We start from the raw sequence: 14,706 nt of genomic DNA, 5'->3' as shown, positions 1-14,706 counted from the left end.
AAGCTCACGATTTGTTCTCTTCTCCTCATCAACAAGGCCAAACATCCTCCTTAAAATATAAAGATAAATTGAGAGTAAATATTCAATTCACTTCTCATTCTCCCCATTTTTGTAAATGCAACGAAATCATGCCTACCTCGATTGCTAAGTTATTTTCCTCCTCTATAAAATTCGTAATAACTTTTTGTATCTTTACACTGGCACGTTAATAATTACCTTCTGCCCTCGATTAAAAAAAATATATATTTCAACAACATTATGATAGTATTCACAAACTTAATTCTATTCGAGTTACCCGACAACCCTAAAGATATATCTCGCCATGCCATACCCCTTAATTCCATTAAATCGAAGTTTTCAATGAAATAACTATTTGACCTTCACACAATTTAGAAATAAGTGTAAGTAGGTCCCCGGCTCTTTTTTAAAAAATGAGCAGAAACAGTCCTTAGTAAAAACGCAATTTCATCAATTTAGAAATAAGTGTAAGTAGGTCTCTGGCTCTTTTTTCAAAATGAGCAGAAATATGTAGGATATGTACGACTCTGTGTATTAACATGATCTGAAATTATTTGTGTTTCCAGATAAGTGTTGTGCTCCTTGCTCTGTAAAAAGTTCGCATATATTTTATCCCGTGTAGCCTACAGTCAAATTTGTTGTTATCATCTTTTACTAGTCTGTGAAAAAACGATCAAAGCGTTTCCCAGATTTTATAACCTGAAATATTGTTTTCTGCCCAGAAATATTGAAGTTTATATTAAAATCTATAATAATTGGCGAAGCGAGTAGCATTTTTATAACTAGTTAATATACAGTGAGCAATATCGACTATCTGAAGCAATTGATTCGCATTAATCCGAAGACTTTGAAATGAGCCACATGCTTCGCATGACCATTGGCTTTCCTGACTTGTGTCTTTATTAAATAAATCACTGTTAAAAACCTTTGACATATATTTTGTTATTATTAAACGTCACTGGATTAACTTCACGTGCGCACACGCACACACACATAAATACGCACCCACACACACACCCCTGTCTGCCTAGCTCGTACGTCACATATCACGTAACTTTTCATCACCGTAAAAATTATGATAATCCAGCTGGGTAGACTTCATGATGCACGTGCTATCCTATTATCAATGCGATCTCTTTTATTTCACTGCTGCTTACATGCATAAATCAAAATCCTTTTTCTAAACAATACAATTTGTTTGATACAGAGCAATGGGTTTCCCTCGAGAACTGAAGCGTATAGTAATTAGATTGAATTTCTTAGGACAAATACGTAGATAACAATCTGAAAACGAAGTGAAAGGTCGTGAAATATATAATTTGCCTCACTTATTCCACATTTCTTTCCAGGTCACCATTATTAGCGTGTTCATATATAAACCAGTATTTATTCATTCACTTTTAAATCTCCTTGAAATATATTTATGTTTCAATCTCCAAATGAAAGTAAAATGTGGATTATCAGACGGGAAGCCGAATCTTTATGATGAGTGTTTCGGTTTTTGTCTGACATATGATTATGGATTCATGCATTTATAATATTGTGTATTCCTTTTCACATTTTGCATCATTATTGGTAGAAAATGTTTAGAATGTTTGGGAGTTCCTATTCACATATTTGGTTTTACACATATTAAGAGGACAATGGGAAACGATTGAGCACAATTTGCAAGAACAAAGAAATATCCCCCTACGACTCATTTTTCTCACTTATATGCTCACTTATAATAGTTAAGTATAAACAACAAGCATGCAATCATAGTACCATCAAACGTAAATTGAAATTTGTTTTCAAAGCATCTGTCATGTTATGTTCAAATTCAAACAGTGGGACCACAATATAGAGACCTAACGATTGTTTGTTTATTTTTTCGCCGCAGAAAGAATAATAACAAATTTATAGAATTAGGTCGCCGTTTCAGTCCCAAACGATATTTCAGTGATATCATACACTCTTGAAAGAAAAAGGGTAAAGAAGTTGAAGAGTTTTGGGTCAAAATTTACCCCAAATGAATGGAAAATTACAAAAGGAACATAACAATATATTGCACATTAATATTTTTGACACAAGGTAATCAATTATTAAATCATTCTTACTTACCAATTTGGGATTTCCTTATTTATTAGTAAAAAATTGTTTCAAAAATTCACTAAATCTTTTCTTAAAAGATATGTAGATCTGGTAATGACAGAAGATAACATTTCTCTTATACAATCCAAACTCTTATGCCAAAATAAAAATGCTGCCTACGGATATTGGTAGGAACATTAAATGCATTTCAGCTGAGTAATGACAGAAGATAAAATTGCTCTTACACAATCCAAACTCACATTTAATGTCTTATGCCAAAATTAAAATGCTGCCGACGGATATTGGTAAGAATATTTAATGCATATCAGCTAAGTAATGAGGTAAGAAAGATAAAAAGACCTAGCTACTGGTCCCGACCGCGTGATGAGCAATGGAACAAGAAGTATCTGTGATATTTGTTTATGTTCAACCAATAAGTTTATGTATATTTGCCGATCCAAACCACCAAACTACTGCATGATAACAATTCAAAATCATTTTAACCAGCTTCTTTCCAAATCTAGTTTGAGCTTTAACACATCTGAATTAAAATATTTAGAAATCTAAACTTTCGGTGATTTCAAGAGCCCTCGTGAAGTTCCTCATCAGAGCTTTGACGTCATGTTGTCGTCCACATCCACTCCTAACTGGAAAGAGACGGGATAGTTCGGATCGATAATGGCTGGTCTCTCCATGTTGAAACAAGAGATGTCAAAGGTCGTCCTCTCATCGATGGCAAGCTGGCTGAGAATCTTACCAAGCACGGCCGCAAATCTGAAGAGCAAAATATGAAGCGAAGTATTCATTTGGCTAATACTGACTCGAATTTAGAGAGACTGCTGACATGACTTTAAAGAGATTTGTTTGAATGCGTGTGATTGGAAGAAATGAATGATGCGCCTTCGATGCTTTTTACCATGCATCTCCGGGGTGCATCTTTACGTATTTGAATCAAGATAACTGAATGACAAATGTGCTCTTGAGCAAATACCATGAATATGTTGACAGGTTTTTGTTTGGAAACGTGTACCAAATTGATGAGAGTATAAACGTCTCCTTTCATTTGATACAGATAAATACTTTTACTTTTAGCAAAGGAAAAGGCAATCAGTGGCACACAAATTAAGGCTTCCACTATAAGGGGTGATAGTGTCATAGTCCGAAAAACACACTATTACCTTTATATGCCTGTAGGTGTTGAGTGCTTGGTCTAAAACCTATGAGCGACACTCTGAAATTGGCGTCCAAACAAGAGCTTGCATACTTATCTTTCACAGTAGACCGTATACGACTTACTTGTATGCGTGACCAGCTCCACAGCAGAAGATAACATCTGGATGGCCCGTCTTCTTACAGGTGTCGATCACGAAGTTTCTGTCAGGAGTCATTGTATACAGACATGTCTTGGTGTACAAGATCGGTCCAACAGCCTAAAAATATAAATGTTTTGGTATCACATGGGAAGTCTAGAAGAACATAAACTCCTGGGCAATTAAACGGTCATAGCTATCACACAAAAGTTACCAAGTTACCTCATAGTCATACCGGAAAATTACTTTTCTGATGACTATACCTGAAACAAACTAACACGACACGTAAACCATTCTTATTGTCATACCTATTAGGATTGTGGCCTTAAAACAGGGGATGTCGCCATCACGAAATGGCGAAACGGGTGAGCTGCTATTATATGCAGTATTTTTTCCGAGATGGGGTGTTCGTGGTATAGGGGTAGTCTCCCAAACAGGTAGTTACGAGCGGGTGTGTAGTTGATGTGATACGAAAAGAAAGGGTAAAAATCATAACCGGGGCAGACTCATCAGTGATATAGAGCAGTGGTCTCGTAATCGGGTGGTCCCGAGTTCCAAACCAAGTCGTTCCGCTTGTGCCCTTTTTTCAGGCATTAATCCTTATAACCAAGTCTCTCTGAGAGGATTTAAAGCCTTCGGCTCCCTGATTGCTTACATGCATACCCATGCTTTCTTGATAGTCATGTAAAAATAAACCTTCAATCATAGACTCTTACCCTAGGAACTAGTTCAGCAACATAGTTCCTCTCTATCTCTTGTCGTTTCTTATCAGGTACAAAGTTCCTGGTTTGGGCAGTGACTACTGGACCTCCCACATCTAGCCCGATCTTGAAGCCAGTGTTGCCATGCAGCGGAAGGAAGTAGGGCTCTGCTTTTTGGCCCGTATGTAGGATGAATGTTGGACACCTATATAACCGAAACAAGTCAGAATTAAGATCCTGAAATATTCTTTTTACTGTTTCAAATATACCAACCTCAATTTCAAATTACGATTATAGTCGAAAAGTATAGAGCGAATACTAACCAGATTATTCTTAGGACCAGTCTATTGGAAGTTGCAAAAAGAAAATTATACAACTCTTTTACTCTAGTAGGTGGTCTTATTTCGCATTTTCAGCCATCGAGTAAAACCGGTGCCTCCAGTCAAAGATTTAACATCATTCATTCATTCTTCTTCTGTCTACATTGTCCATCCATCCATCCATCTATCTTTCTATCTATACTAGTACCCATCCCTCGATTTATCCACCCTACTCTTACTAACCTATCTTTTGTGAACTCTTTCATGTGAGGAGTACCAAAGTAAGTGACCTGTTCCTGCGTGACAGTAAGGGGTATCTTAACTCCAACGGAAGAGAGAACATCATTCATCCATGCTCCGGCAGTCAGTATCACCTTCCTGCACAGGAAGTCACCTTGGCTTGTGCAAACCTGTCAAGAAGAAAAGATGAATACGTATGACGAATTCATCCACTTCAAATGAAATTTAAAAAAAAATAACCTCTCAGAAGACATTTTTCGGATATCTATTCATGATTATATTCGTAGGGATGTTAATATATGACATTGCTTCTAACCCAATTTTGTTCCATTACAATCCAAGTCTTGATCATTTTGTCAGTTAGAGCAAAGGGGCAGTTACACATCCCTCATAATTTCTAAATTAACGAAATTTAAAAAAATCCAATCGAGGATATTATTCCCAATAATGCCCCCCCCCCCCCCCCCGCTCCACCACCACAGTCTGAACATGAACCTACACGCCCTTCCTTAAAAGTATGTAAGGAGAAGAAAAATATTGTGAACATTTTCCCCAAAACATTGTGGGGATCAAATGAAAATACCTTCGTAAGATTGCCTTGCTTGACAATTTTTATGACAGCTGCATCATCAATGATAGTTGCCCCATTCTTGCGAGCGAGCTGGATGTGGACTGAGTTGCCCATAGCAGCATCTACGAGCCCCGCATCTTTCTGGTAGAGAGTGGTCCATTGAGGGGTGGCCGCGAACTGGGGGTACTTCTTCTTAATGCTCTCACCCTCATATCTCTCAAAGCTTTGATACAATAATGGAAACAAACGTAAATGGACAGAAATAGATTCAAAGTGACAAAATTAGATAAAGTAATGACAATATGAATGCGAGTGGGGTTTTAGCAGTACACCAGATTTTCTCTAATGCGGAACATAATTCTTCCTGGTGAAGAACACGGCAAGGGTAACATGACTGTATATTATAAGTAAATAAGTAAAGAGTATAATTTTCCAGTGCAGAGTCTTTTGAAAATGAAATATGATTAGAGTTTTGTAATTTATCTGACAGGGAATGCATAAAGATATGTAATTTAATTTGGGTTCATTTTACATTGGCTCTTCGTTCTACTATCGCACACCATGAAAAACAGGGTACAAATATACGTACAGACGTACACGAGCGTCTATCATGATGAGGGGGGGGGGGTGAGGGGCTTAAACATAGTATTATGCCCCAGTATGCCACGCAGATAAATCGAAAAACTAGTGATACATTAATCATTATGTGCGTCGAAAGCTTTTTCCGAGGGCACATGAAAGCAATGTTGAGCGCACTATTTCTGTATTTTTAAAAAATGGAGGGGGGGGGGGGGGAGTGGATAGAGGTAAATTTAATACACGCAAATTTGGCTTTTCAAGAATAAGAACGTGCCTCAAACCCCTCACCCCACCTGCATTTCGCCACAGTTTATGAACAATTATAGAAGCAAAGTGTTTATTAAGTAAAAAATGAGAACGATAAAAGGCGTAAAGTATATGGGGTGTAATGTGTGTAGATCATGAGAGTTCAGTTCATTAGGATCCGTATTAGACTATGAGATGATATTATCTGTGCCCTATAGCACGTTTATATTGCCCTTAGACATTGGTCTTAAACTTTTACCAGCCAATGCAACTTTTAGAGTCCCCGTGTCACAAAGTTTGAGTGCAATTTAGTGCGCGGTGTTCCCATTGCCCCACGCTTCTCTAGATCTCATCCCAGAAATCCCCTCCCGTCACATCGATTCCAATCTACCATACCAGGCGCGTAAGCAGGAGGGGGGAGTTTGGGGTTAACCCCCCCCCCCCCTTAATTGTTTTTACGTGTGTGTTTTGCATGAAACCCCCCCCCCCTTGTTATTATTATATAATTATATATTTTTTCTTTTTTTTAATTAGAAAAAAAAAAAACCAAAAATGCTCTTACCCCCCCCCCCCCCCCGCTTATTCAGCGGCTGGCTGAGGCGTTGCGAAATTTTCGGCCCGATTGGAAATTGTTAACCCCCCCCCCCCCCTCCCCTTGAAAAAATCCTGCGTACGCGCCTGTACGACACCTGTGGCCAATAACGTATTGTGCTTTTGGGGCATAGGGACTGGGGCACATCGTGTGATCCCAGTGGCGGATCCAGGAAGGCACAGAGGGCTCGTGTCCCCCCCCCCCCTCCCCGACCCCAAAAATATGTTAAAATCAGCCCTAAATTCGCCCAAAATGTACTGAAAAACAGGGACGTGCCCCCCTCCCCCGGCCAAAAAAAATTATAACATTTTTTATAAAAATAAAAAAAAATATGCCAATGGCTGACTTAAAAAGGTGATCTTACCCCCCCCCCCCCCCCCCCAACAGAGCAAAATGTCAAATTTAAAAATTCCGTGATACCCCCTTCCCCCCCCCCCCTCGCTTATTCAGCGGCTGGCTGAGTCGTTTTTTGGGGGGACTAACAAAAAAAATTCTCTTTCCCACCGTGTGCCCCCCCCCCCCCTCCGGTAAGAAATTCCTGGATCCGCCCCTGGATCCCATATTTAAACATCAATTAGCCCCTAGATCTTAAGATTAAAAAGAAATAAAATCATTTCATTTTTTTAGTTCATAGATAATCACTTCAAGCTCGATGTGATAGTGATATTATTGATATGTAAAATGTGGGGAGCCTAGATAAAAAGCATAGCTTGTTAAGCCTGTATCGCGATTATAATAGTTCTTTAACCAAAATAAACCCTCACATTTAATAAGTAAGGGGCACAGCCCCTTTTTAGGGCGTATCCAGAGATTGACAAACACAGACACGTAAAGGATCTCTTCCGGATCAGGGGTCGTGGCAAAATGTATAGGGTTGCCACTCATGCATAAATTTCTTTCTTATTTTTGAGGCCTCAAAACAGGGGGTGTCGCCGTGTCGAAATGTTGGGTGAGCTACTTTAAAAAAAAAATATATCTATATAATTTGAAATTATTTACTCACTCAACATTTTGTTCTGTCATGGCTCTAGCAAATATCTCTACGACGGCGTGTCCTGGGGTGCCCTTTTTGGCGATGTCTAGTCCACCTGTCTTGTAGACGAGTTGGACACCAGACTCTCTCTCTGCTTCTCCCCATGCCTCATAAGTGCCTCTTGCTAGAGGGATGTACTCACATGCATTGTAAGCCAGGCGACTGTTGAAAGAAACATGATAAAAACAGATTGAAGTTCAAAAAAGATGATGGTTTTAATAATACATTTTTTAATAACCATTTAAAATTATTTATTTTCATCCTTCTTTTTCTTGTCCCTCTATAAGTCTCAATACCCAATATTTCTATCTCCCTTTCCTCTTGTTTCCCCATTTCCTTCTCCCTCTCACTCACTCTGCTTCTTGTTAATTTGAAACCAGATCATGAAATAGTCATATCAATCTTAGTGGAATACGAAACCTCTCCGAAATGTTCTTTCTGAACATCAAAGATGTATTATTTTAATACGTGACTGTTGAAAATTGGATAGTTCATTTTCTATAATTTTAATTCAATTCTCACAAAAATCAAGATAACCATTAGCACTGTAAAAACAAAAGGATTTAGTTTGAAAGACATAATATTATTAATTAGTAAAAAGGGTATAACTGAAACAACGTTTTCCGCGTTCCTTGATAATGCAAGTATTATAATGTAAGTATAATGGTAGACATAATTTCATATTCATAAGGTTGTACATTTTTAGGTCAACATCTATTTAAACAGAAAAGGCAAATGTTATTGTATTTTTTAACGGAAATTTCTTTGACAAAGAGAGAGTACCATTCAGAGCACAAAATCATGTTTAGTTTAAACGAAAGAAAGTAAGGGAAAGTATTGAAAGAGTAACTTACATAATTCTTGAATGATCTTGCGAGCCTCCATTGTCATGACCCAATTTGAATTGCTCAAGACCAAGTACTCCTAATCAAAGAAATGAAGAAAACAATAGAAAATATGTTCACTTTGAAATTTGTTATTTCCCCCCCCCCCCTCAACAAGAAAATGAATCCCTGCCATAATGAGTCTACGAAATATATAGGCCCTATAGTAAGATCAGTGCTCAATTCAACCAAGGGAGGCGATTTGTCAAAAAATATCAACGATTTGGTTTTACTTGTAATGCGGTGCCTTATTCTGCTTTTCAATGTTTAGCTATACCCTTTGAGTGTCAGGTAAGTGGATTAGAGCTGTTGGTTATTTTTACTTGTAATATATATTGTTATATTAGTATATATTGATTTATTTATCTAAATAGGTTTCATATCTATTGAATTTGGCGATCATGCCATTAATCAACTTTCTGTTTCTAGCCTTTGCCAGGAGCTCCACCACCCGGTATTTCACTCCTCTCTTCTCAAGCCATATTTGCAGTACTTTTCTTGTTGTAACATGATACTTCGTTGTAATATATATCTTCTTTTACCGTGATTTACCTCAAGCCAAAGATTGATTTCAATATAGTGAGGTGGAGATTTATATAATCAAATTGATGTATATGCGACTTCCGTATCCGATTTCGGTGATGGTTCCAGATTTTGTCTGGCACCGTATTCATTGAACTTTAGACAGTGGCGTACAGGGGCGCTGGAAGTGGGGGGAGGGGCGGTCGCCCCTAAGCAAAAAAGGGAAGGGGCAAAACGCATTTTCGCCCCCCACCCCCGAATAAAAAAATAAACAGTAAAGGAGTAAAAATGGTTCACGTTTCAGAAAGAAAATAAAAAATAATAAAATCTGAATTGTATCAAATAAACAATGATATTCCATTCAAAGAAAAGGAGAGTTAACAAGAATTAAATTTCCTTAACATTCCGCATGTCCCTATATTTGGAAGATTTTATAATAGCGATACGCGCATAATTATAATGAAATATTGTGAGAGGTTGGGACAGCGTGTGTTTTTGTTTTAATTATAGGGGTGAAAAGACGTGAGCCCCTAAACCCTGGCATACTGATGGGGTGGCAGTTGCCCCCAAATAAAATTCGAACGTTATTTCTAAATCTATACCAGTGATTTACAAATGTTGCTGAGATGAAATGATTTTCTGAGATTTTGTCTCATTTCTTTTTCGTAAATTATACTTTTTTATGCGTTTGTTGGAAAATTACAAATTCCCAAAATGTCAGAAAGAAAGAATGAGTCAGTCCTGGAATGACTGACCTGCCAGTGTCACAAGTGAGGTATCAAAATATGCTCGTCTGACCGTAATTAAATGCCTGAAACCCCTGAGCTTACGGGAGATCTGTCCCCTGGACCCCATCAAGGGCCCTAAAAGGGGCCTCTGGATATTCATCTGACCATTATAAAATGCCAAAACCCTTGAGCTTCCGGGGGCTTCGCCCCTTGACCGCCGCCGCCTCGCTCGTTACGATCTACCTGATCGTTAATACTCCACTTTAAAAAACGTTCCACGGGGCCTGCATGTAACATGTAAGAGTGTTGGTGACAGTGGCGGATCCAGGGGTGGGGACCGGGGGCCCGGGCACCCACCCCTGGCACAAAAAAAATTAATTAAAAAAAATGGTAACCACAATTGTCCTTATTTTGTGTGTGGCAAGGGGGGAGGTGGTGTTAGTAAAAAAACATAACAAGTGGGCCCCCTCCCTCGCGGCTGGCTGGATCCGCCTCTGGGTGGTGATGCAGATTCTTCTTCTACCCTCCCCCCCCCCCCCCCCCCACAATCGTTTTGTTCATTACGCCACTGCCCCTAAAAGATGAGCCCCTGGATTGTTTGTCCCCCACCAATCCAAAACTGCTTCCGACGTGCCTAGTGGCGCAATATGGGGGAAAGCAAGATCAAAATTCATAATAAAATGTGACAGAGAGTGTGGGAGTGGGGTTGCAGAGTCTTTTCTTATGTTTCCTTCCCTCTTGAAGTTCTTTCCTATGCTCTAGCTGATTCCTTATTTCGTTTGTTTTTTTACACAATTTTTGTCTTCTTTAAAAAAAATTTAAAAATTCAACAATTCTATGGGGGCACCTATACCCCATCATTATCTCTGTAGCTACACCACTGAGTTCACTTTTTTAGATATCGACCAATCTCTGGTCGAAGCTTACGCATACGTCCAAAATAAAAGTTGTTTGACGACACTTGCAACAAGAATGTATGCAAACTTCATTTCCTCTCTTGATGTAAGCAAATGGAAATCTGTATTTCTTTTCTTTTTTTCATTTGATTTCCTCTTCAATTGTTGAATTGAGCATAATTATTATTATGTTCTTCTTCTTATCGAGTCAATACACAAGTCCCGTTATGTGATATATCGATATCATGCAATGTTATTAATTTTTCCATCAAACAAATCAACTCCAAGTTACATGTAAAATGAAATCCCTCTGAATTAGTAGTTTAACAAAAAGGAAAACTTTGACTTCTTACTAATTTCCCGATTTTGGACAAAAGCTCAAATCCGGTGCTGGTTCAGAATTTAGAAGAATACTTGAAAAAGCTCTGTTGGGGCTTTAACACATGCAAAGAATTTGTATTCATCATTACTGTATTAAATGATATCTAGTAGATGACGATTTGACACAAACGTGTTTGTGAAAATGGAATGCTCGGTGTTATACACTGTGGAAATCCGGAGTGAATTTATTTAAACAAACAAAAGGATATTATACAAGATGACAAGTAGCGATTTTGTTTGAGCCATACTGCCATACCGACTGCATACCAATTCTATTCTGACTGACTTTGGCCATTCCAGGTAATAATGTACAGTTTGGTTCGGTCTTTCGTTGGTCTGTGTCGATCTAGTTGGTGTGACGGGGGCATGATTATTAGGACTTTGGAACGGTTACAAAGGGAGAAGATATTTGTTGATCTATCTTGGCAATCATGGTCCATAGACTACATGTAGGCCCGTCTATATCATTCTGCAGTCAATCATTTCAATCGAAATGTAATTCTCACTCGTTATTTATGTCAAGATTATACTCACGTTTTCCCGCTCTCTTTGATAACCAGTACACAGTTGCACTCCCGATTCCTCCACAACCCACAACTATATAATCATACTGTTTAACACCTGACATGATGAAGGAAGGACTAGGTTAAGTCTGTAAAACTTCTCTTGTGCAGTTTTTGTTAAGTTGACTGGGAAAGGGAAAGACCTATTGGACTCAACTATTATTTACAAACATAAGTACGAATCGCTTGGGGAGTGTATATTGCTCTAGAGTCTAAGGTCATATTGAAAACGGACGACATGATAGTGATTGTTTATATCTGGTTTTGTATCCGTCATGTAGACGAACTATTGCTGGAGGAGACGCAAGGGAAGGGCCGGGGCATTGGGGCATTCGTGCCCCTCCTCCCGTCAGCTCCAGCCTGTGCAAATTGCAATAAAGCCATTAGGCCTACTGTTTCAAGTAAATTTAGTATTTCAAATCATTCCTCCACATATTCATGTTTGCATGTGTGTGTGTGTGCGTGTGTGTGTGTTTTCTTTAATATAGCAAAAAAAATAAGAGTAGCTCGATTTTTCCCTTTGAAATTAGTACGCCGATATAGGTTCTATTTTGGCACTTAATTTCCAAGTAGTAGTTAGTGAGTTAATTTTCACGAAATGTGAGCAAGTTCACTAGGCTATCATTATGGAAGGCCCTTAAGTCTAGAGCACCGGGGCTGTTTCTGGAGGGGAAAAAAATCGAAGTCCAGGGAGTGCACATCTGGGCACCTCTAGTGTTAGGGTCGGTTTTGTCCACCAAGGCGATTTGCATCTTACCCCCCCCCCCCCCGAACCTTTAAACGTTCGGACATTTTGTTTTCTCTCTCTCTCTCTCTCTTTTTCCTGACGCATTTACAATCCAGGTACCGCCGCCAGAACAATGATTATTCTCTCACAAAGGAAATTCTTAGGTATGGAGATCTCATTTGTGGACATTCAGTTCAGTTCAGTTCAGTTTATCAAAAAACACCTGATATAGCAATCATGACGAACAAACATGATCCGAATTGGAACCCCAAAAGCTATGCTCGTGAGTGGGGCCCCTGGGAAGGATGGACCTCTCAATCCCGGCGGATAGGGATATTTTACATAATTATCATCCTCTTTATCTCTTAAACATTAATTTTTTATAGGCCTAGTCCTATCTATTGTTTCTTTTTTTTTAGATGCTCTTAGTTTAATGCTTTAGGTTCAATATATCAATCTTTTATAGATATATTGTACCTTCTTTTGTATTTGCATTTGCCTGTATAGCACCATGAGGTTATGCATGACGGACCTGATGCGCTTTATAAGAAGCCATCTTATTACTTTGTAATATTATTATTATCATGATTTGTTGTTTATTCGTTTTTATATAGAGTAGTATAATAAAGCATGCAAATAATGTGTTTGTGTAAGCTTCTGTCCAGGGGCGGATCCAGCCGGCGGCAGGGGAGGGGCCCAATTCGTGAGAAAATATTTAGCGGCGAAACAGCCGGCCGATAATTCGCTCAGTGGGGGGGGGGGGGGGGGGGGGGGGGGGTATAGGAGCACAATTTTTTTTTTTCTTTGCTCCCGAAAATTTGAAAATCGCGCCGGCCAATAATTAGCTCAGTGGGGGGGGGGGGGGGAGGTAGTGAGCACAAATTATTATTTTTGGGGCCCTCGACTGAATTTGACAAATCGCACCCCCCCCCCCCCCCCCCCCCCCCCGGATCCGCCACTGACTCTGTAATTCAAACATTGCCACGCACATCTCCGAGGGTTGCGAAAGAGTAACAGAGTAAAGTCATGAAATGGAAATAGTTCGTACATTGGATATTCGAGATCTGCATTTTTCATGAACTACCATTCAGCCTTCAGAAGATGATCATCACGTTGTTCCACATGAAACAGAAGAGCGAATTCAACGAAACAATTAAAGCAAATGAACTTATATTTTTATGAAAAGTGAGTACCTACAAAAACTTTGTGCAAAAGATTTATATATGATATGGCATCACAAATTAATAACTTTATAACTCCCCTTTTTTTTTAAATTAATGCATGATGTCCTGACTTTTGAAACATACCCAGGCGCGTACACAGGGGGGGGGGTGTTTGGGGGGTTTAAACCCCCCCCCCTTTGATAATTTTGTGTGTGTAAACCCCCCCCCCCTAAATTTCTCTAAACCCCCCCCCCCTTTTGGATTTTTTATTTTATTTTTTTTAATTTTTTTTTTAAAAAAAAAAAAAAAAAAAAAAAAATTCCCATGGTTGAAAAAATGTGTCCTCTTACCCCCCCCCCCCGCTTATTCAGCGGCTGGCTGAGTCGTTGCGAAATTTTCGGCCCGATTTATAAATGTTAAAACCCCCCCCCCCCCCCCCCCCCCCCCCCCTTGAAAAAATCCTGCGTACGCGCCTGAACATACCTAAGATGTTTTCAATCCATATCTCTATAATTGATTAAACTTTGTGTTACTTGTAACAATGTTACTCATTTCAATCTAATTTATCTGGGTTTTTTCTTTTGCTTTGAATGTATCACATATCATTTCTTTGTCTTTCGTTTCATTTAAATTAGTTAAATATTGTTACGATCATCATTTTGTTACTGCGGCGTTCTCTATAGCAGGGCTTGATCCGTAAATCAGACCCAGAGTGGCTGTGAATGGATTTATTATCTTGATATTTCATATTTCAAATATAAAATATCTGCCTAGACCTGTAAATAATAGGTCATTCAGATTTCAGAACCTTTTAAAAAAATCAATTAATTCTGGATGTCAATGCATGGCAATTGGATTCTTTTCTTTGACCTTGTTTACATGTTTTTCATTGCAGGTCAATTATATTCAAGGCCCAAATTCAAGGCCAAATAAGTCTTGAATGGAGTGCAATCAAATCACATTTAATTCAATGAAATCCAATCAAATGTGAGTTTCTGGAGGAAAGGTAGTAGCATTTTGGTCTCTGGTGTGAACGCGGGGCATCCAAGGTGCATCCATCTATAATCCTGAGCTGAGCTAGCTGCTCTGAATCCACACAACACACTAGCGGTGCAGCCTTGGTCAATGCACTGAATTGTATTGTAACCACGTGTATAGCGCA

General features: G+C 38.9%; 1 protein-coding gene across 1 annotated transcript; it reads right to left on the bottom strand.

Moving 5' to 3' along the window:
* Window positions 1-1,124: 1,124 nt before the first annotated feature.
* Window positions 1,125-11,769, bottom strand: LOC100889855 (monomeric sarcosine oxidase). The gene is made up of 8 exons (XM_030975078.1): window positions 11,626-11,769; window positions 8,535-8,604; window positions 7,651-7,842; window positions 5,243-5,453; window positions 4,663-4,829; window positions 4,115-4,304; window positions 3,385-3,518; window positions 1,125-2,862 (listed from the first exon to the last, which is right to left on the bottom strand). Exons 1-8 carry the CDS (start codon window positions 11,717-11,719, stop codon window positions 2,694-2,696), a joined length of 1,227 nt encoding a protein of 408 aa, XP_030830938.1. The 5' UTR covers window positions 11,720-11,769; the 3' UTR covers window positions 1,125-2,693.
* Window positions 11,770-14,706: the final 2,937 nt, after the last annotated feature.

This window comes from Strongylocentrotus purpuratus, unplaced genomic scaffold (genome assembly GCF_000002235.5).
Source record: "Strongylocentrotus purpuratus isolate Spur 01 unplaced genomic scaffold, Spur_5.0 spur5_scaffold_8, whole genome shotgun sequence".
NCBI classification, from domain to species: Eukaryota; Metazoa; Echinodermata; class Echinoidea; order Camarodonta; family Strongylocentrotidae; genus Strongylocentrotus; species Strongylocentrotus purpuratus.
Note: the sequence above shows the minus strand (reverse complement) of the source record. Positions and strands in the feature narration are given on the sequence as shown.